This window comes from Liolophura sinensis, chromosome 7 (genome assembly GCF_032854445.1).
Source record: "Liolophura sinensis isolate JHLJ2023 chromosome 7, CUHK_Ljap_v2, whole genome shotgun sequence".
Lineage (NCBI taxonomy): Eukaryota > Metazoa > Mollusca > Polyplacophora > Chitonida > Chitonidae > Liolophura > Liolophura sinensis.
In genome coordinates this window covers 44,133,762-44,153,564 of record NC_088301.1, presented here as the reverse complement: position 1 = coordinate 44,153,564, position 19,803 = coordinate 44,133,762, and the positions used below count along the sequence as shown (strand labels likewise).

The window sequence follows — 19,803 nt, the reverse complement described above, 5'->3', positions numbered from 1 at the left end:
TGACTTTGTGAATGTCTTAATATACATGTTTCTATAGAGTTCTAAATAAGCCAATGGAATGACTTACCTAGCCAAAGTCAGTTTCAAGTCACATACATGTACTGACTTCAAAAATAGATTTTCCGGCTTTCAGATTTCAGTTCATATAAGGTGCACACAAGATACAAGATCGGGGTTCAATTCCAACTTGTTTAAGACTTGGGAAAATTATTGGTTCTTCCACTCTCACAATTTAGACAAGCCTTGATAATCAGTTGAAAAGCTTGTGGGACTGTTTAAATTTGTCTCACATTTGGAGAAGACTACTTGTCTTCCAATGATATGGAGTGCTGACAAGTCTGTGTCATGCGTAGGAAAACTTCAGATTCTTATTAAAAGTAATTTGCTAAATGTTGGTTTATTTCATCCACCCATAAAACTGATTGCTGTCATATGATTGAAAAATTATTCAGTATGATGTTAAACAGCAATCAGTCAGTTAGTCGAGCAGTCATTTTGCATACACACAAAAACTATGTAAACACTTCCATACGAAATCACGTGAATTGCGCACAGACAGTGTGTCACTTTTTTCTCATACTTCAGGCAGTATTGTCATCCACAGCAGAAAAATCATCAGCAGAGCATCAGCAAACTGTGTCTGAATTAAAAACGCAGATAGAAAGATTAAAAGGACAATTGCAGAAGGAAAATGTAAGTTTTTGTTGTGTTTGGGCCTGGTATTTTGGGGTGAGGGTATTCATTATACTTTTAAACAAAGCACAGAATTTTAAGTGTGATATTTTTTGTGCATGTTTCATTTGTTTAGAAGTGATTGTTAAATCTATATCGATGACAGTTTAGTTAAGCAAGTTTGGACAGTGTATAATTTTCCAGTATATGGACATGTTGTACTTGGAGTAATTGTAATGCCTAATGTCTTATTTCTTTGATGTATCAGGAGATGTACTCAGATGAGAGAGGCATACTCAGATATTCAACCTGTTCAGAATATAATGTAGTCATACTTTTTTTTGTTTTTGTTTTACAGGAAAACCTCAAGGAAAAAATGGAGCAGGAAACTCATTTAAAAGAAAAAGTGAGTATCAGCACCTATATATAAACTATTCAAACTGTTGTTATATATAACATTCTATTTTTCAGTGGAAGGAGGGAGCATTGGCAATCGTTATTTGCATGCATTTTTTTATAAAATTGTGCTTCACATGAGATGAAATCATTACAATAGGCCCTCTTCATAGCCTAGAGGCTCAAGGGGATGTGACAAAGAATGTCATAAAGAAAGTATGAAATGTGGTGCAATGAAATGAATGCTTCTGACACCATGACACTGCAGAATGTCTTGTAGAACAAAATTGGAAATTTGAAGGTCCATTGAATTTAAATTTATTGTTGTATTTATTATAATAGACAAGCAGAAAACATTCATAGCTCAATAATTGTCTTTTCAGTTGAACGGGTTGGAAGAGGAAAAGTCGAACTTGTTAAAGGACACAGAAGAGCTGCAGACCCAAGTGACCTCATTACAAGCTTTAATTCAGGAGAAAGATTCCCATTTCAAACAAAAAGTGGGTGCTTGTCTTAGTTTATATGTGCTTGCATGGTTTACTTAGTATGAAGCTGTGGAAGCTCTATTATATTTACGAGGGTTTATACTTTGAAATTCGCTTCACTTTAAGATTGCTTTGTTTAAAAACTGACTTCAGTAAGGAAATATCCTGAAACATGCTTACTTTTGATATATTTTTATGCCCTTGCCCAGTTTTGGGAGGAATGGAAGATGCATTTTTGTTTCATGAAACAGCTCTATCAAATTACTTTACCTAGTCTTTGGATATTATACTTTATTGCATCATACTATGTCAAGTATAGTTGCATATATACTCACTTCCTTAAATGACACATGAAAAAGTACATGTGCTATAAAACAAAGAGTATGCTTTTAAGGAAATTGAAGAAAGGCATACCCCAAAAATAAAAATAAAATTCTTTATAACCCCATCTATTTTATACATATTTTCCTTCAGTGATGGGAAATATGCAGAAAGTATGTGATGGATTATCATACTGGGTGGGGGGGCCTCCGGGGCTCAGTTTGTTAGCGCCCTGGTGCAGCGTAATAACCCAGAAGTCTCTCAAAATTGCCATCGCTGTGAGTTCAAGTCCAGCTTGTGCTGGCTTCCTCTCCGGCTGTACATGAAAAGGTCTGACAGCAACCTGAGGATAGTTGTGGGTTCGGGATTCAGGATCTGCTCCCAACAAAGTTGTTTTTACAGCTATCCCCGTTGATGTCACCACACCATTCTACATTATTTCAGGACTGAATTCAGGGGCCTTAGGAAGACTGTAGTTTACAGAAATATGTATGCCCCACGAAGAAAGCTGAGAAGAACTTTTGAACTTTTACCTGTGTATGTTTTACCTCATATGCTATGAGTTAAGAAATAAAAACCAAGCGTGTCATGTATCGTTTAACTGTTATGTCATTAAAAGTTTGGATGATAGGTGACAGGAGGAAGATGTTTTTTCTCACAGAAGAAAAAAAAAAATTCATGTCTTTTTCTTAGATCAAAACATTGATTTTTCTAGTCGGATGAGTTCAGCAGCACCCAAGGTAATCTGCAGGAGGTGTTAAAACAACAGACAGATGAGATAGAAGAATTGACGAAGAAACTTTCTGTAAGTTGCAGTTAATGTCTGATAATTCTGAGATTTGATCTTGAATATTCATCTGATTAAGGAGCACTGAAGATACATATGCCAATGTCGTTAACTTTCTTAGCTCATTTTTTTTTAAATTTTGAAACCATATTGAAATATGGAATTCCTAGCGTTCATGGAGACAAATCTACACTGTGTAGACAATGGTTAAATGTGTGAAAACTTGTTTAGTCTGCTCACTTTTGTCACACAGTTTTGAGATTCAGTGTTTAAAAATGTGTAATATGTGGATTCTTATTTGCTTTCAAGGACACTGAGAATTCTCTGAAGTCAAAGGTAGAAGAATATGATAAATCCCAGGAATCATTCAAAGATCTTTTGGAAAAGAATCAGGTAAGTGAATGTGGTCTATTGTCAGTATGAGTCAACTTGGAAGAAGTTGAATATATCTAGTTAGGTTTTTTAATAATTTTATTGAAGTATTTCACGCAGGTGCAGAAAAAATCAGATCTATTTACTCAGATAAAGACTGACTACTGACACCATGGAGATTAGTACGTTTAGTTACTCGTTTTTACTAATTTTGTTACCTGGCTTACTCTACGTTCATACATGGGAAGGTCTGCCAGCAACTTACAGATGGTCAGTTTCCTCCCACCATAATGGTGTACCGTGATAGAAGTGAAATATCCTAGAATACGGCATACATCACCAATCAGGTAAATAAATAAGTTTGGTACTAACATCAAAGTCTCTTAATTACCTTGATCTGACTCAGACCAGTGCGCATGTTTTCTGCTTTTTATGCTCTGGTTTGTGTGTTTTTATTGTTATCATATATATTAATGCATACTCCTCACAGTGCATGTGTTGCTGTCTACCTTTCGCTTTACATCACTGCCACAAGCTTGACCTGTGGAGCCTGGGAGACGCACGCAGGCATGAATAGGAATAGCCTCATCACTTGCGTAACTATTTAATCAGCATTCATCGATAAAATTGGTTTAGGTGTTGGTTAGAATCGTGAGGTTGAGACGGATTGTTTGTGTTTTCTGACATCACTTCCTGCCTCATCACGGTGACCCCATTGACCTCGGCGCTGTTCAAGATTTCTGTACAAAATTGGTGGCAGTGATGTAAAGCGAAAGGTAGAAAGTAACGCATGCACTGTAAGAAGTATGATATTAATGTAGTACGATATTCTGTGGTTCTGTTTTCATGGTTGGATTATAGAATCTCAAGGCATCGGTAGAAAACCTGGAGTCTGAGTTGAAGTCAACACAGACACAACTGACTGAAGTCCAGTCACAGCTGTCAAATGTCCAAGCAGAACTATCTCAGGCTGTGGAAAGAGAAAAGGACCTTAATAACACAATTCAGGAAATCTCAGAGGTGAGTGCATTGTTTTGTGTAATAATCCTGTGTTAGCCATTGACATTTGCCCAACATCATTTATCCAAACTGTTATTACCTAGGACCTGTCTTGATGTTTGAAACTTTTGGATATATAATATCATTCATTGTTCAAATGCTTGCTTTGACATGGTGGGTTGAATTCTTGGCCAGGATATCTTGGTGTTGTGTTACATTCTTAGTACAGATATGGTCCATGTTCTCCATGTACAGATTCTTGAGCTCTATAAGTTTGGTTCACCTGGGTACCAAAGAATTGTTGACAAAAGCCAGTTTTAAAAAGAATATGTTTATATATTTAATGGGTGAGGAACTTCTTTCACAATTACTGTTCATATGTTTTACAGAAATATTTTTTGAAGTTCAAATTTTTTTTTACAAGTCCTGTTTACCTGAGCTTTGTGATAATGAGGTTTTTGTCCCTACAGGTCAGAGGAGCAATGAACACAAAGATGGTGTCGCTGGATGAAGAACTACAAGAAGTCAACAAAGTTAAGGATTTATTACAAAGCGAAAAGGTACAATTCTCAACTGTATCATGCAGTGAATAGTTTTGATTCTTTGGCTTTATACATGTGCATGTTGATATGAGAAACAAAATTATGTTTTTTAAGTTGGCTCAGAGTTGATCTTTCAATTTCAGATACTTTACAAGTTGGTCAGTATTAATCCATGTGTACTATACATTCTCTTGTTTTGTATCTTCAGGATAAATTTGAAAAAGAACTGACAGCATTAAAAAAATCTCATGAGGATCTAAGAGTTGCAGCAGATTCTTATGAGAAAGATGTTGTTACCTTGAAAACCAGCTTGGAAACAGAAAAATCTGAAAGGCAACAGGTTTGTATTTAATGTGGTTTATGAATTTTGTCTGCTCTGTGTGATCTTAAAGTGGATATTAATGCCCTTGTCCATGAGAAAATATTCTCTGCTAATATTGCTATTGCATGCATACCTTGCCAGGCTGTAATACCAGTTGTTGGGGAGGAGGGGAGTTGGATAGAAGAGCAAATTTTGTTTATTTATGGATTTGTCAGCTTTGAACAATAAAATTTGGCCAAAAAACAGTTATGTGCTTTAAAAATATAGATGAAAAAGAAACTAGAATCATGAAAATAATAATGGTGTTCTTTGTATAATCTATACTGCTATGTCAATAAAACAGAAATTCATGAATGTGTGCGATGGTACACAGCGTACCCGATATATTTTTTACCAGAAATGGGATAATGGTAAATTAAACACATATAATAACAAAATCCCCCTGATTCATTTGTTTTGTACTAGTGAGTTGTTCACAAAATACATGTCTTTGTGATTCTGAAATACTTGTAACAGCATTGAATGAGTTTTTGTGTGTACATGTTTTCTCAATGATTTTTTCAGGAAGTTACTACCTTTCATGAAGCACAAGATCTGCTCATCTCACAGAAACTAGAGGTGCAGAATAAAGTCACAGACCTTGAAGTGCAGCTTGCAAAGGTAGTTCAGTACGCAATCTGAATTTAACTGAAGGCACTTCTCCATATCTTAGCAGTTTGTTTATTAAAAAAAAAACAAAAAGATTTTTACTGTTGTCAAAAATGTATCTGAGCAAATCAATGATGTGGTGTCATTGGTATCATTAGACTCGTGTATGTAACTAAATCCTGTTTTTTTGAAAATCAAAGCACATAAAAAAAGACAAAGGTAGTAACAAATATACTAATTATCCATATTTATTTTTATTTCTTTACTTAGGCTGTGGAGGAGCATAATGATATCAGAGAAAATGCTGTGCGGGTTCAGGAGATGCTGAGAGAAGAAAACAGTGCATTGCAAACAAAACTGGTTAGTTTATCTCAAACTTCCTGTCAAAACTTCTGATGGGCCTGTGGGAAAATAGCATAAAGGTTTACTAATCGTAAATGCTTTGCGTGATCTAATTAAATTATTCATATGAATGTCTAAATTCATTGGAAGAGTTTGTGTTGATCAGCAGAAAATATATAAAATCTTCATGGAAATTTTGATTCTTCCATTTTGTCCCTTGAAGTTGAACATGCACTTGTAAGAGAACGAGGGGGATAGCTCATTCTGTGTTTGCCATTGCCTTTTTTTTTTGACAGTTTCTGTTTGTGCATTATCTAGTGAATGTATCTCTACAAGAACTTATTTGATTGACCTGAAATTTCCTGGGTGAATATCTTGTTTAGGAACACATTCATCAAAGATTAAGAATTGTCTTCAAAGCACAGTGTGGGAGCCCACTAGAGTAAGGATGACACCCCAAACCATTAGTAACATGATGTACGGGTTCATTTCTGGCTAGAATTTGTGGACCATGATGAAAATTAGTGATCAAGAGCAATCACGGAACAAGTTTCTATGCTACACATGGGAATGTTCATTAGTTACTTGCCAGAGGTCGATGGTTTACCCTGGGCATTGCAAGTTTCTTCCACCCATAAGCCTGACCACCATCATAGATGTGAACAGTTCTTAAGAATTAGTACGAAACGTATTTTATTAACAATAATGAGTTAAAAAAATTGATAAAATGTTGTAGGTAGTCTGCATCCTGATGTTGTTATGTATGCTTATGTTTCTCCTCAGTCTTCAGAACAGCAGGCTAAGGAAGAGCTTCAGCAAAAGAGTGAAGAGAGCGAGGCCAGGTACGAGATGCAGCTAACAGCCCTTAACGAGAATCTGACAACAATCCGGGCAGACCACAGCAGCACACAGTACCAGCTTGAGCAGCTCAGCAAAACCAGGGACGACCTCATGGGAGAGAAGCTGGGTATGTCATGGTATATTCACTTTTATGGTCAAATACTTATCAGAACATCAGATTTTTTACCCTTCCACTGGAGTGTTGTTGACTGAAGGAGGGCTGTATCAACACCTGTATAACAGTATTTACTGATTAAAGGAGATGATGAAAATTTAAATATCAATCAAATACCATTGAAAATAGTATGCTTTTCCTTGCAGGTGCATGCCAAAAAAAAATTCTAATATGTACTTCAAGTTGATAAATTATAAATAAAGTCAGGGCCAAAATCCACTAGCCCTGAAGTCTTATGTGTTAGGAGGAGAATTGCTGTCGGAAAACGCCGAAGTGCAGTTCGTACATTTCCGGTAGAACTCTTCTTCCCAGAAGGTAGCGAACAGTACAGTTCATTTTCCATTTGACAATCGGGAAACCGGAATGTTTGACATAGGTTCGGAGTTTACAGGAACAAGCCGGCAGTTTGAGCGACTCTCATTGGCTGAGACGCAACACACCCCTAGCATAAATTACAGGGTGTTAAAGATGGAGGACACGATGGACTCAGCGATTTATGCCAGCTTTGCCAATTTCAGGCTTTACGTGTATGGTGGGGATAAATTGCAAAGTTATGCAGCAGGCACCATTACATAGAAAAAAAATGTGCTCTTTTCAGCCTATAGTGTCATATTTTTAGGTTTTGGTCTCCTTTAAGTAATGTACCAGTTTTGAACTGATTTCCTTGGGTTAGATCTTGTTAGTATTTTATTTTACAAATCAAGCAATTATGTCTACCTTTTGCCAAGACTTGATTTTTTCATTAAAGAGTACTATAACTTATTAAATTCTTTATCTAATCTCTGTGACAGAATTGGAAGCTAAACTTGAAAACAATAATGAAGAGAGAAGAGCACTGCTGGAAAGGTAAGATGTTACAAACATTGTGCTTTTAACCTGTACATATTGTCTGCATTACCAGACAAGTGTTGTAACATTTCAATGTGGGAATTAAACATTTCTAACATCATTTCTCATTTGTGATGCTAAGTAGCAAGTATTTTAAAATTACTATATTTCACCTAAACACCTTTTGCTTGATTTTGATGAATTTATTCCCCTTATAGGTCAACTTAAGAGTTCTTTGTTAATTTGATTAATTTCTTTTCAGAAAAACTTTAGTGTTGGCATCTTTAGGCTTGTGAAAGTGCATTTATACCCACCAAACTTTATGTGATAAACAGTAAAATTAATGCTTAAGAAATGATGTGGGTATTTTCTTGTCTTTAATCCCTGACTTTGGTGCTTCATCAAAGCAAAATGCCTGACTGAGTCACATTTGATAGTGATGTCGTAAATTTGTTACAGATGTCTTGCCAGTGAAGGAGAATGTGAAAAATTAAGGGAAAAGAACACAGAGATGAGACGAAAGCTTGAGGACACCCAGGCAGCCTTACAGGAGCTAGGGCGAGAAAACCAATCCTTGCAGGTAAATTAATAAATAGCTAAATGTATGATAAGATCTTACAATCAGTCTTACAATTCAACGTCAGCTGCTCTGTTTAGGTCTAGTTTTGGTGAAGAGAATGGGTAAATGGTGTATTACCAACCAGATACCCAGTGTTTTGTGGGAGTTATCTTGTGATCAGACTAACTTTGCCTCTGAAAGATTTTAGTGATTATATGCTCGTTACAGATTACAAGTGCCAAATCCAAAAGTCGGAAATGGACAGATGATGGCGAAGTGTCTGACTGCATGGGGTGTAATAAAGCTTTCTCTGTAACAGTGAGGAAGGTGAGTGTTTTGTCATGTGTATAAAACAGAGGCGTTGTTAAGTGATGGAAAATAGACTTCCGAAAGTAAAAAATTGTTATTATTTTGGCATATCTTCTTTCATACCTTTCTTCAAACCATACCCTTTGTTTTATAGTACCTTTTCATGTTTCCTTTAAGGTTTTATGACAGTTTCCAATTTTTAAAGTAATAAATGAGATTATTATTAATTTTAAAAATTATGCATAAAATGATGCTCATCTTAGTGTTTTCAGTTATTTAATTTTTGAAAAGTGTCATTACAAGTAAATATGTTTGTTCTGTTTTATATTATGCAGCACCACTGTCGCAACTGTGGAAACATATTCTGCAACGAGTGCTCCTCTAAACAAGCTCCAATAGCCTCTTCAAAGAAACCGGTGCGAGTGTGTGACGATTGCTTCCAAGAAATCAAGCAGCGAAGGTGAAACCATCTGGGTCCTCAAGGCAATATGACCTAGACAAGCCGTCCCTGACCCCATACCTGTCGCCACCACTCCCCTCCCCTCCAGCCCTCAAACACTTTCATGCCTGCTAGCTGACACATGAACCCATAACACATCAACACTGAAGCATCCAACTGATTTAGTGCTAACAAATTAAAATGCTTTGGGAAGAAGAGGTAAAGGGTGCTGTGCAGTTCTGGGCTGCATGCATGTGTGATGGAAATACCCAGTTCAGCAATTGCTGGATTAACATCTATCTTCTTGTACATGCAGTAGGCCTACGCCAACTTACGTCCACCTGGAATATTGGGACATTTGTTGTCATGTAAATACAAGTGTTGTAAAGAGTCATGGTCTGAGCATGTAATACAAGGAGAAGAAAAGCCCAGATATAATACAAATTCTACAGTTCATTAATATTGATAATTGCAAAATCGAGCCATTTTTCTTTTAATCATATTACCAAGTCTAAGCTGTGAAAAAATCTGATATGTGTCTGTGTCTAGTGGAAAGCTGTGGTTTGTATATTCTGTGAATAGTCTGCGTAAATGTCCTATTATAAATGTCATGATTCCAACTATTGTGATTTCAAAGTTATGCTTTTCTTTTTTTTTAATCCCTCTCTACGTAATATCTGCATTTTGTCAAGAACTGAAAGTTAATTCAATTTGTTTAGCGAAAAGCAATTATAAATTGATTGTAATCTACTGCTTTTGCTTTATTTTACATGTACATGTACCTCATGGCAGTTGTTTATTGCTACATACATTTGTGTCTTGCGCATGTTCATTAAAATAATTGCATTATTACAGTCGTTAAGTTTCAGTAAACCCTCAGTGGTGTACAGAACCACGTTAAAAACCATGCAGGCTACACCCAAAAACCACTTTGTTTTGAAGATAGTATGCCTAATGCTGTGGTACTTTCACTATTTGCCTTTGGGTTAGCAAGTGCATTGTTCAGATCTGTTTATGATCTAACATATAAATACATGTATAATATGCATGCTCTTGCCTTCTTGAATATCACAGTAGGTGTACACCTCTAAATGCAAAGCACAGACATAAAATATAAACTGAGCAGTGGAAATATTGAAATGCCAAATTTGTGACTTCTCTGGTTAGTCAAAGTGTTTCTGCATTCATATGGTGCCATCAAACTTAATTTGGTTCATTGAAAGGTACTTCTGTTTGATGCCACTTAGAATCTAGACATTGCTAACTTATTATAGTGCACAATAATGTTACCACATTTTTGTGATTAATGGTAAGGATGTTTAGCTTTTTTAAGCCTTTAACACATACATCTGTACATGTATACTTCATGGAAAAATTGCTTCTGTATACTATCTTCAAATCGCTGTGTGCATATGTATTCTGGTGTTATTAGACTAGTTGGCATCAGTTTGGTTTAAGAAAAGATACCTTTGGAACTGGCATTACATAATTTTTGTTCATAATTCCTCAAGCTTAAATACATTTGTTGAGACAATATATTGTGAAGAAAAGGTTTAGTTTCAACAGCCATATCAGTATCATCTGGGCTTCAGAAATTATGGTGTCAAATTTTTCTTTTTTCACATGGTTGGAGAAATGGACATTGTCAGCTTATGGTTATAGTTTTTTATCCATTTATTTGTTTTTTTTTTAATCTGCTTTTATACCTCCTTAGCCTATATATGTAGCAGTTGCATTGCATACATGGTGTCCATTTTAATATTTCCAATGCAAATAATCATGTATGTTGAGGACCTACCAGAATATGAACTACATGCATGTGTATCGTTTTAACTAGTTTATCAGTGGAGTGAAGAAAAGTGTGTTTTGCCCTATTTTATTTCTGTTTAGGTGGGGCTATTGGGTGGAATATGTTTTGTGTCTGTTAAATTGAAAGAATGATTATTGCCTCGTTTTGTGTTGATGCATGTAGGCATGTAGATAGAAAGACGCTATGTTTACAAATCCTTCTTGCATTTTCTTGGCATTCTGCTCCTCGCATGGTTTGCCGTGATGCGGTTTTGTACATGTATATTGAATTTCTGAGTGAAGAGTGACTGCCCTGTTTTCTGTTTATCTGCAGTGGTGGGCAGTTGGTGGATGCGTGAAATGTTTGACAACCAACCGAGCCTGTGTAAAGCTGACTATAAAGACAGATCTAAGATGTGACAGTCCAGTGATCTGTTTTGGTGTGAACTTTCATTTGTAAGCTAGAATTCATTTGCTCAGTGAAAAAACAAAGAGCAAATATTACTATAGTTCTGATACTCAGAATAAAAACATCATGTCTGAGTTTTTCCTAAGATTTCAGTTGGTACCTGTGCTCCTTCATCCTTTGTTTAAAAACTTGAAATTGCACTAAAATAGTTTACATTGTAGGCCTTTACCTCATTGCTGTGTCAGCTTTGACAGAGTAGAATAGAGTATTTGTAATTGCATACAAAGGTGTTTTCGTAAGGCAATGCCTGTCCATAATTCTTCATGAATATTTTTTTTCAATTGCTCACAAGCTTAATGCATGAATGCACACTATTTGGCTGAATGTTAGTTTTACTGATAGAATTCATTCCCCAAAAAAAAAATGTTGTGATATGATTTAAGACACGCTCTCAGATTTACATCTCTGAACAGTCACAAGCATTAAGTAGGAAGGGTTTTCAACATGTAAGTAAGGAAGAAAATGTTTATCATGTTCACAGTTTTGAGGAAAAAAATGTATATTTTTTTTTTGACATGCCAAGACTCTTCAAGATTGTGATCATGTTTATTTTGCGAACACATTCCAATAGCTCATTAAATGTTTTTCCTGTGATCTAGTTAATGCAAAAAGATATATTAAGACTCGAGCTAATTTTTATCTCTTAATTGGTTACATATGGCTTTTCTAAATGTATAGAAAGCTGTATACAAATAGGTAAGACTTAATAAGGGCTGCTTGAATACCAGAAACACATGCATGTATCAAGGTAGGTCAAATATGTGTACACATAATATGCTTTACATACCGCTCTCTGTAAAATTTGCCTGTTCAGGTTTTGTTGTGGAACTGTCATTTAGTGCCTGGAAGGATTAATAACCGTTTTAATTTGCAATGATTAAAATCTGCATGGTGATTCACATGTTTAAAATGATTATTGGAAGCATTCCTCATGCCAGCCGACCTCCTAGAAGTCAACATAATTTTCTTCACAGGCATGGCACACTTTCTACCAACTTGTTCAATGGGGTATGATATTGGTACATGTATAAATAACTGCTCATGGTTTTGACGTGTTAATTTTTCAGGTGCATATAGCATAATTTGCTTGTCCTAGAATGTAATCAGGTGCAGTGTTCTTTTAAGTACATGTATAAATATAGAAATTTTTTATTATATGGGCCTATATAGCTAATTTTATGTGTGCGTATAGCTATATAAGAAATTGTAGGCCTATAAAGCTTTGACGTCTTTGTTATTATCAACATGTATGTTTATAGGCTTTATGTATGTATACACAACAGAGGCTTGCCTGCACATTTACTCTTTCACATATTCATTTTAATTGATGTAAGATGTTTTTATTTGTTTTAAGTTGTTCCGTTTTCTGTTCTGATAAGGCAGCACAGCTGAGTTTGATGTCAGGATGTGGTGTTTTAGATGTTAGCAGCTTACACAATGTGTCTTCTGACATATTTCAGTGAGGGTCTTCAAATGTTGAATAAAAAAATTAGATTTACATGATGCAAGTTGCAAATAATGGTACCTGTTGTCAGTTTTCAGATTATATTCTTCCTTTTGGGACGTAGACCCACTGTATATTAAGGATTGTCATGAAAACAAAAAATATTAATAGAAAAGAGAAAGTGTGGAATCTCTTACTGAGGATAATTACTTGTACCAGTACCTATTATTATTTTGGTGCAAATATAAATGTGGTCAACTTGCAAAATTCTGCACTGTTGAGAAGCCATAATTCCTAAATATGTACATAGACCTATGCTTACCAAATCGTGGTCATTTTGATTACACAGTTTATCATGAAGTAGGTGCATTTTGGTATCATACATGTGTTATCTCTGCATGGCAGTCAAATCGTCGTCATTATTTCTCCACCAAGGAAGTTATGTTGGCGTATGTATATACTCGTAATACAAATGTTTGACAAGCTGGACAAGTTATATATAGACCGACAGATTTCCGTGAAACTGGACCGATATGTATAGCAACTAGATCAAAGAATAAGAAGTGGCTGGTTAGCAATGTTAAAAGGATTCTCTCAACACAGGGAGATACTGGGAAAGGGAAGTCATTTAAAGAACGTTGATATAAAGTTCTTCTATTCAAATATATGATTTGATCTTTTATACAGGTCACGTAATGTTCGAGATGCGGAATAAGTCCTGTCCAAATATTGGTTCTGTTCATGTTATTGTGTAGATCTACACTCATATAAATGCTGGATTTGACACACAGTGTTTCTATTGCCTGCCTATATACATATTGTAATCAAGCCCATACAGAATTATCAACATTTATTCTGTGTACTGTACCATGATTTTGTCCTCCAGAAAATCTTTTTTCATGATGATAAATACCATCTTGCCTGCCATTAATTTTGTTCCTTAATACAGATGATAGCAAATAAAGGAATTATATTATTTACCAATACTCCTGATTTGCGTACTGATATTTCATATTTAAGCAAAACATGTGATCTTTTTTTTTTTTTTCCAGGAAGGCATGAACAAACCACTGGACATTTATTGTCTGTTGGTGACAAATTTGCTGACCCATAGCTACTTTGGGGACATTGTTGTAACAGTCATGGTGTATCTATATACATATACATATTTTATTTTTTTATTTTTTTTAGTTCCAATAAAAAGGGATAAAAGTTATTCGGAACTCACAAGCTTAAATTAATTAGTCATAAAAATCAGATTCGTTCATACAATTAAATGAAATGAACCTATGTTTCAAACCAACATTATTTAGATTCTAGTTGTATGGCTATCATAAAACTATACTCATCCACTTTTGCAAGAAATTCATCACCAAAATGATTGCTGGAGCATTTTCTTATTATGCATACATTTTGCTAAAGGAAGCATCTGTAAGTTACAAAAAAAAGAAGGGTTTTTGCTAATATGGCAGCTATATATGAACTACTTGGCGTAAAGTAAACTGAAATTAAACATTTTAAGAAAAGTTTTAGCAAATTCGTTCTTGAGGTACACAAACAAGACCTCTGGGAGACAAATTTAGTCTTCTGCCTACAATTTTTTTAATCAGTTTGAAAATAAGGCCCAAAACCTTCTCTTTCCCCAGCAGCTTACCATGTTGTGTAACAATGTATCTAAATGGCCATACATGGAACTTAAAGATGGAATAAAAGTGAGTCTATGTAGAGAAAAATCTTACATACAATTTATCCCTGCACCGTTTTTCTACAAAACGTGGTTATTGATCAACAGAAAGTGAACTAGGAGTTATTGCCCTTGAATCAATCTTCAGAAACTGGGGGTATTCATTACAAATAAATGTGGATAACTTAAGCGAAAATGGCGAAGACGGTTTGTAGCCGGTTTCATGCCGACTATTCCGTTTGTGTAGCTTTAATAAGTGATGTACATGATGCCAGAGAACTGCGTAAAAGTGTGATGTCGGGGAAGTTTGAAGCTACGCTGCTGAACCCCGAAATGGTAACCTGGACGGACAGCCAACGCTGTTCGAACTTGAATTAACTAAATCATAGCCCTGGATGACTACTCTACGGTCTTTTTTATTTGTTCTGACGCCCGCGTAGTCATGGCTGGATCCCCTTCGACCCGCTTGGAAGAATTGTAAAATTTCGGGAAACAATCGATTACTAAACTAACACGCCCGCTCAGTCACTCCGTTACAATGCTCAGGGTCCTAGGGTACCTGACTGTTAAAATCCCGAGATGTCGATTATCGAAAGGAAAATATTAATTCACATTTATTGAAGTTCAGCATCTCCGCTCACTTGCCATTTATGAAATGACCGCCATCTCCACAATGACGCTCTTATTAATTACCTTAAATTACCAAATTCCCGACTTCAGTATTGTATTTATTGAGCTAGAGTTTTTACATTTACACTCCTACAGATGAGCCCTTTGGTAGCTTTGGTACCAAACCTAAGTACTTGGTATGCACCAGTCATTGGTAAAGCATCTGTTAACTGTAATCAAACCATTGTAACTTTTGATTCGTATACATCAAACTGCACCATGAATTGCATTCTAACATTTCCCTAAATAGTTGGCTGTTTGTAAGTTAAACTGTTGACAACGAAATCCAATGAAGAAAATACCCTTTTATTTGAAGGGAAAAAAACAAGTATAAATAAAAGAAACTCCCATGGGACGAAATTTTCAGTTTGACATCTTAGTTCAAAAGTTCCAACAGCTGGATTACTGACAGAGGAGGGGGTTAACAGTGCAGCTTTTGACATTTCTGAGAACAGGAAGACAAGTTAGAGTTGTACAAGTACATAAAATTTTGGTTGTGGATAGGACTGGGGGCCTCCGTGGTTCACGCACCAGTGTGGCATAATGACCCAGGAGCCTCTCACCAATGGGGTAGCAGTGAGTTCAAGTCCAGCTCAAGGTGGCTTCCTCCAAGACTACGTAAGAAGGTCTGTCAACAACCTTGTGGGTTTCCCTCAGGCTTGGCCTCGTTTCCCCTCACCATAATGCTGGCTGCCGTCGTATAAGTAAAATATTCCAGAGTACAGTGTAAATCACATAAAAATAAATAAATAAAGTGGGACCTGTGCCAGACTCTATGTTGATTGTATAGATCTGCTAAAGCTTTATCTTTATTCATTTTGTGTATCTGAATTGCTTGATTACAGGTAATTCAGTACACTTTGCCACTTATAACTAGGGGATTACATTATCAATTACCTGCAATCTAGTCGCTGTGAGTTCAAGTCCAGCTCATGCTGGCTTCCTCTCCGGCTGTAAGTGGGAAGGTCTGTCAGCAACCTGCGGATGGTTGCGGGTTTTCACCCACCATAATGCTGAATGCCGTCGTATAAGTGAAATATTCTTGAGTACGGCGTTAAATACCAATCAAATAAATAAATAAAAACCTGCAATCTATATTAAGTTTAAAATAGGTCAGTATATGATAGAGAGTTTCTCACTGCCAGATTAAAGTCTAGTACCATTGTGTACGTTACTGTTCAGTAATTAGGACTGATATTGTCACCGCTTAACTTCCTTGGCTGTCTGAAGGTACCTGTGTCTACAGAGAGAAGAGACAACAATAACTTTAGACAGAGTCAAAACTTCTCAGATTTTTCAGTGCCTCGGCATTGCAAGAGTAATGCTGTTAAATACTGGAAAGTTTTATTTGTAGGATGTTCATGTATAGGTCTGTGTTTAATATACCCTGATTGATCTTGAATTTGTTTTATTACAGATCTTGGATGAATTTCAAATCCTTGTAGCAGCAAATCAAGCCATCAATCTTCATGTGCTGAATAAAATGGTGACAAAATCTCTACACTCAGAAATACTCTATCGTCTTTCTCCTTCAAAAAATGTGAGTTTGCATTATTGCCATTCTTACGTATGAAAATAAAACACATGTTTACATACCAGTTCTTTTCATGGGCTTGCTTTGAGCATTTGAAGAAAAGATATAAATACATGATTAAAGAGAAATAATAGTGAATCTCCATTCTCCATATTGTTTGACTTGACACCAATGTGGAGTACATATCAGGCTACATACTGGTATAGCCTACATGTTCAGTATCCAACATTATGTCATCACCTTCATTAACAACACTGTAAGAACAATCCTTGGTTTTTCTGAAAACTACTACTAGAAAAAAAGGGTAACTGTAATAATATATGTAATGACAGTATAAATTGCGTTCTGGAGTTGTTAATGTAGGTGTCTTACAACAACTATATTCTGATTAGAATTTCAATCTGTTGCAGATATCTGATTCCTTTAAGAAATTTGGTACTGGCGAAAATGATAAAGCTGTGTGTGTGGTAATCGTGAATGATAAGAACAAGTCAACTCTTGACCTCATACTGAATATATCACAGGGAAAGCTGACAGATTTGGAAAAGTTAGCCAACTTGACAGATATGGATAAAGTAAAGAAGGTGAGAGACATAGACATATACTGTGAACAAGGACCCACTTTCACAAACTTTATGTATTATTTTCAGACTTGGTCTTAAGAAAATGGCAAGTAGTTTTCCACTCGCAAGCTAGCTTAGGCAATTAGTAGGAAAGCAAACCCATAGTTTAATATATTGGCATATAAACATATAAACATGACATATAAACTATTTTTTTTTTATTAGTGAATACCAGATCACTCACCTTAGGCTTTAGATCAAAGCAAGGCGATGGCAATTTAAGAGATCATTTGCCTCTCATGGCCAGCACTGATTTTTATCTGGACTATTCTTGTAAACCATATTGCTTTCTGGCATTTTGAACTGGACAGTGTCATATTTGAAAACAAATACAGGAAAAAGGTTTCCAAAAGGCTTGGAACAGTTTCCTGTACTTGAAGATGGATATTGCATAGAATTTATTTTTCCTGTATTAAATATTCTGTGATTTTTTTCTTAAACTGAAACAGACAAGAGACACAAAGTGGCGTGCGACATTTTTTTAATCGTACATTTGTTGTACAATATTTTGTATTTCACTGTTACACTAGCATTGCCTAATAAGTGCCATTATCATACATGTACGACATCTTTGTGAAACTGGGCCCAGGTTGTGTCTTTTGTTTGAAAATAGTATAATCTTTTCCCAAGTACAAGAAGATGGTTCTAGCTTTTAGATATATCTGTCTATCATGCTTTAGTTTCTTTAGCAATAACTTGTTCAAATATTGCTTGATTTGATAATAAAAAATTGCGCAGGATTATTTTGTTTTAGCTTCAGATCAATTTAAAAACTAGATGGATCTGTGTATAAATTTCCCATATTCATCAATAATCTGGATTCTAAATGGCCATATTGATTAAGTCTGAATTTTCTGGTTTTGTTTCAGATTTATAAACTGACTGATGAGGAGTTATCACAGAGCCCCATGTTAGATGCTATTGTTTCACGAATTGCCAGCAAGGACATTGTCACAATTTAATGTGTATGATATTTAGCCTAAATTTCATACTGATGTACACTTTAAATTATGATGTAATTATGTTTTACAGAAAAAAGGTTGTAAACTCATTCTACTCTTGGCTTGATTCCTTTGATTGCATTCATTGCCTCATGTATGAACTGGGAGAATATTCAAACCAACATGCACACATGCAGGGGTTTGATAACAGTAAAATTATAGACTGGATAAGTCTTTAATAATGTATGAGAGAACTGTGTGAGTGGATCGTGGGTTTCCCCACACTGTGCTCAGTTTCCTCTCAAAATAATGTTGGTTAATTTCACTCCAGTGAAATATTCTTTAGTATGGTGTACAACAATGAAATAAATAAATGAATAACTACTAGTGTACTACAGGTACAAAGTCTCAACTGATTTTCAGGATGGTCATTTGCATCACGGGCCATTAAGGATGGATGACCTAGATAGAGTGACCCGGAAATACCTACAAATTGCTAGTTTTATTAAGTTGTATGAAATAAAATAATTTGTTTGTTTGATTCAAGTTTAATACCACACTCAGTAATCTTTCACTTATACAATGTTAACTAACATTGTGGTATAAAACGAGCTGGAGAAACTCATGACCGTACCCTGGTTGCTGGCCGACGGTCCCACATGACAGGAGTGGAAGCCAGCATGAACTGGACTTGAACTCACAGACACAGCTACTGCATTGTTGAGAGGCTTCTGGGTCATTGTACTGTGCAAGCACGCTAACTACTATGCACTGCATAACTTGTGTCAAGTATCATCTAACTTCTGTACTAAAGGACTGCATGATGAAGTGTACATCTCGGATAAAAGTATTACAGGATATCACATGGAATATTCACAGTACATCAGCTTTTGGGTCCATTCTGGCTATTTGATTGGCTACGAAAGCTGAGAGAACTAGAAGTACAGGCCCTAAAAGTAGAAAACTTGAACTTGTGTTTATTGCTGTCAAGATGAGGTGAAACTGATTAACCATCATAGTGTTGGTTAATAAATAGAAGTTCCTTCATTGCTTGATACGTATAGCTTGCATGTCATTTGCAATTCCTTACATTTACCTGGGTCGTATTTGATTGTGAAGTTGTGAAGAAGGTTGTGGATTTATAGTAGGGTGAAAAAAGACATGTATTTTAAAGCCACAGTAAGACTAGCAGGAACTAGATTCACACCTGTGATCACATTGGTCAGGTGCTAGTGAACTGACAAAACCCATTAAAGTACTCAGCCAACTTGGGCCATAAAGAGTTGGGTTTAAAGTGTTATAGGCTCTCCACTTAGTGATTTATTTATTTGATTTTAGTTTTATGCCTTACTCAGGAATATTTCACGTATACAACAGCTAGCGTTATTGTAGGAGACGATTGTAGGAAACCCATGATCATCCGCAGGTTGCTGAAAGACTTTCTCATGCATGAGCTGGACTTGAAGTCACAGCTACAGGCTCCTGGGTCATTGTGCTAAGCTAGTCCACTAACCACTAGGCAATGGAGGCCCTTCTCAGATCATGGACTATGGAAGAATGCCATGGGTTGCAGATGCTTGTAGCATCTAATTCTAGTGTCGTTTGTGACATGTAT

General features: G+C 35.8%; 2 protein-coding genes across 6 annotated transcripts in view; both read left to right on the top strand.

Annotated features, from left to right (window-relative positions):
* The window catches only part of LOC135471793 (early endosome antigen 1-like), a 33,827-nt gene extending 21,738 nt beyond the window's left edge, over positions 1-12,089 (top strand). For all 5 annotated transcript variants that reach the window (XM_064751138.1, XM_064751137.1, XM_064751136.1 and 2 more), the window contains 16 exons: positions 586-693; positions 1,031-1,078; positions 1,452-1,568; positions 2,590-2,679; positions 2,971-3,054; positions 3,895-4,053; positions 4,503-4,592; positions 4,783-4,914; positions 5,461-5,556; positions 5,815-5,904; positions 6,670-6,853; positions 7,693-7,747; positions 8,189-8,309; positions 8,517-8,615; positions 8,933-9,057; positions 11,159-12,089. In XM_064751138.1, coding sequence (XP_064607208.1) covers positions 586-693; positions 1,031-1,078; positions 1,452-1,568; positions 2,590-2,679; positions 2,971-3,054; positions 3,895-4,053; positions 4,503-4,592; positions 4,783-4,914; positions 5,461-5,556; positions 5,815-5,904; positions 6,670-6,853; positions 7,693-7,747; positions 8,189-8,309; positions 8,517-8,615; positions 8,933-9,057; positions 11,159-11,183 — 1,623 coding nt within the window. In that variant the 3' untranslated portion in view covers positions 11,184-12,089. The remainder of the gene's footprint in view (positions 1-585; positions 694-1,030; positions 1,079-1,451; positions 1,569-2,589; positions 2,680-2,970; positions 3,055-3,894; positions 4,054-4,502; positions 4,593-4,782; positions 4,915-5,460; positions 5,557-5,814; positions 5,905-6,669; positions 6,854-7,692; positions 7,748-8,188; positions 8,310-8,516; positions 8,616-8,932; positions 9,058-11,158) is intronic.
* A 2,522-nt stretch (positions 12,090-14,611) lies between these two features.
* Positions 14,612-18,298, top strand: LOC135471815 (EKC/KEOPS complex subunit TPRKB-like). Its single transcript, XM_064751170.1, has 4 exons — positions 14,612-14,757; positions 16,508-16,630; positions 17,035-17,208; positions 18,117-18,298. The coding sequence occupies exons 1-4, from the start codon at positions 14,617-14,619 to the stop codon at positions 18,207-18,209; spliced, it is 531 nt and encodes a 176-aa protein (XP_064607240.1). The 5' UTR covers positions 14,612-14,616; the 3' UTR covers positions 18,210-18,298.
* The last annotated feature ends 1,505 nt before the right edge of the window (positions 18,299-19,803 follow it).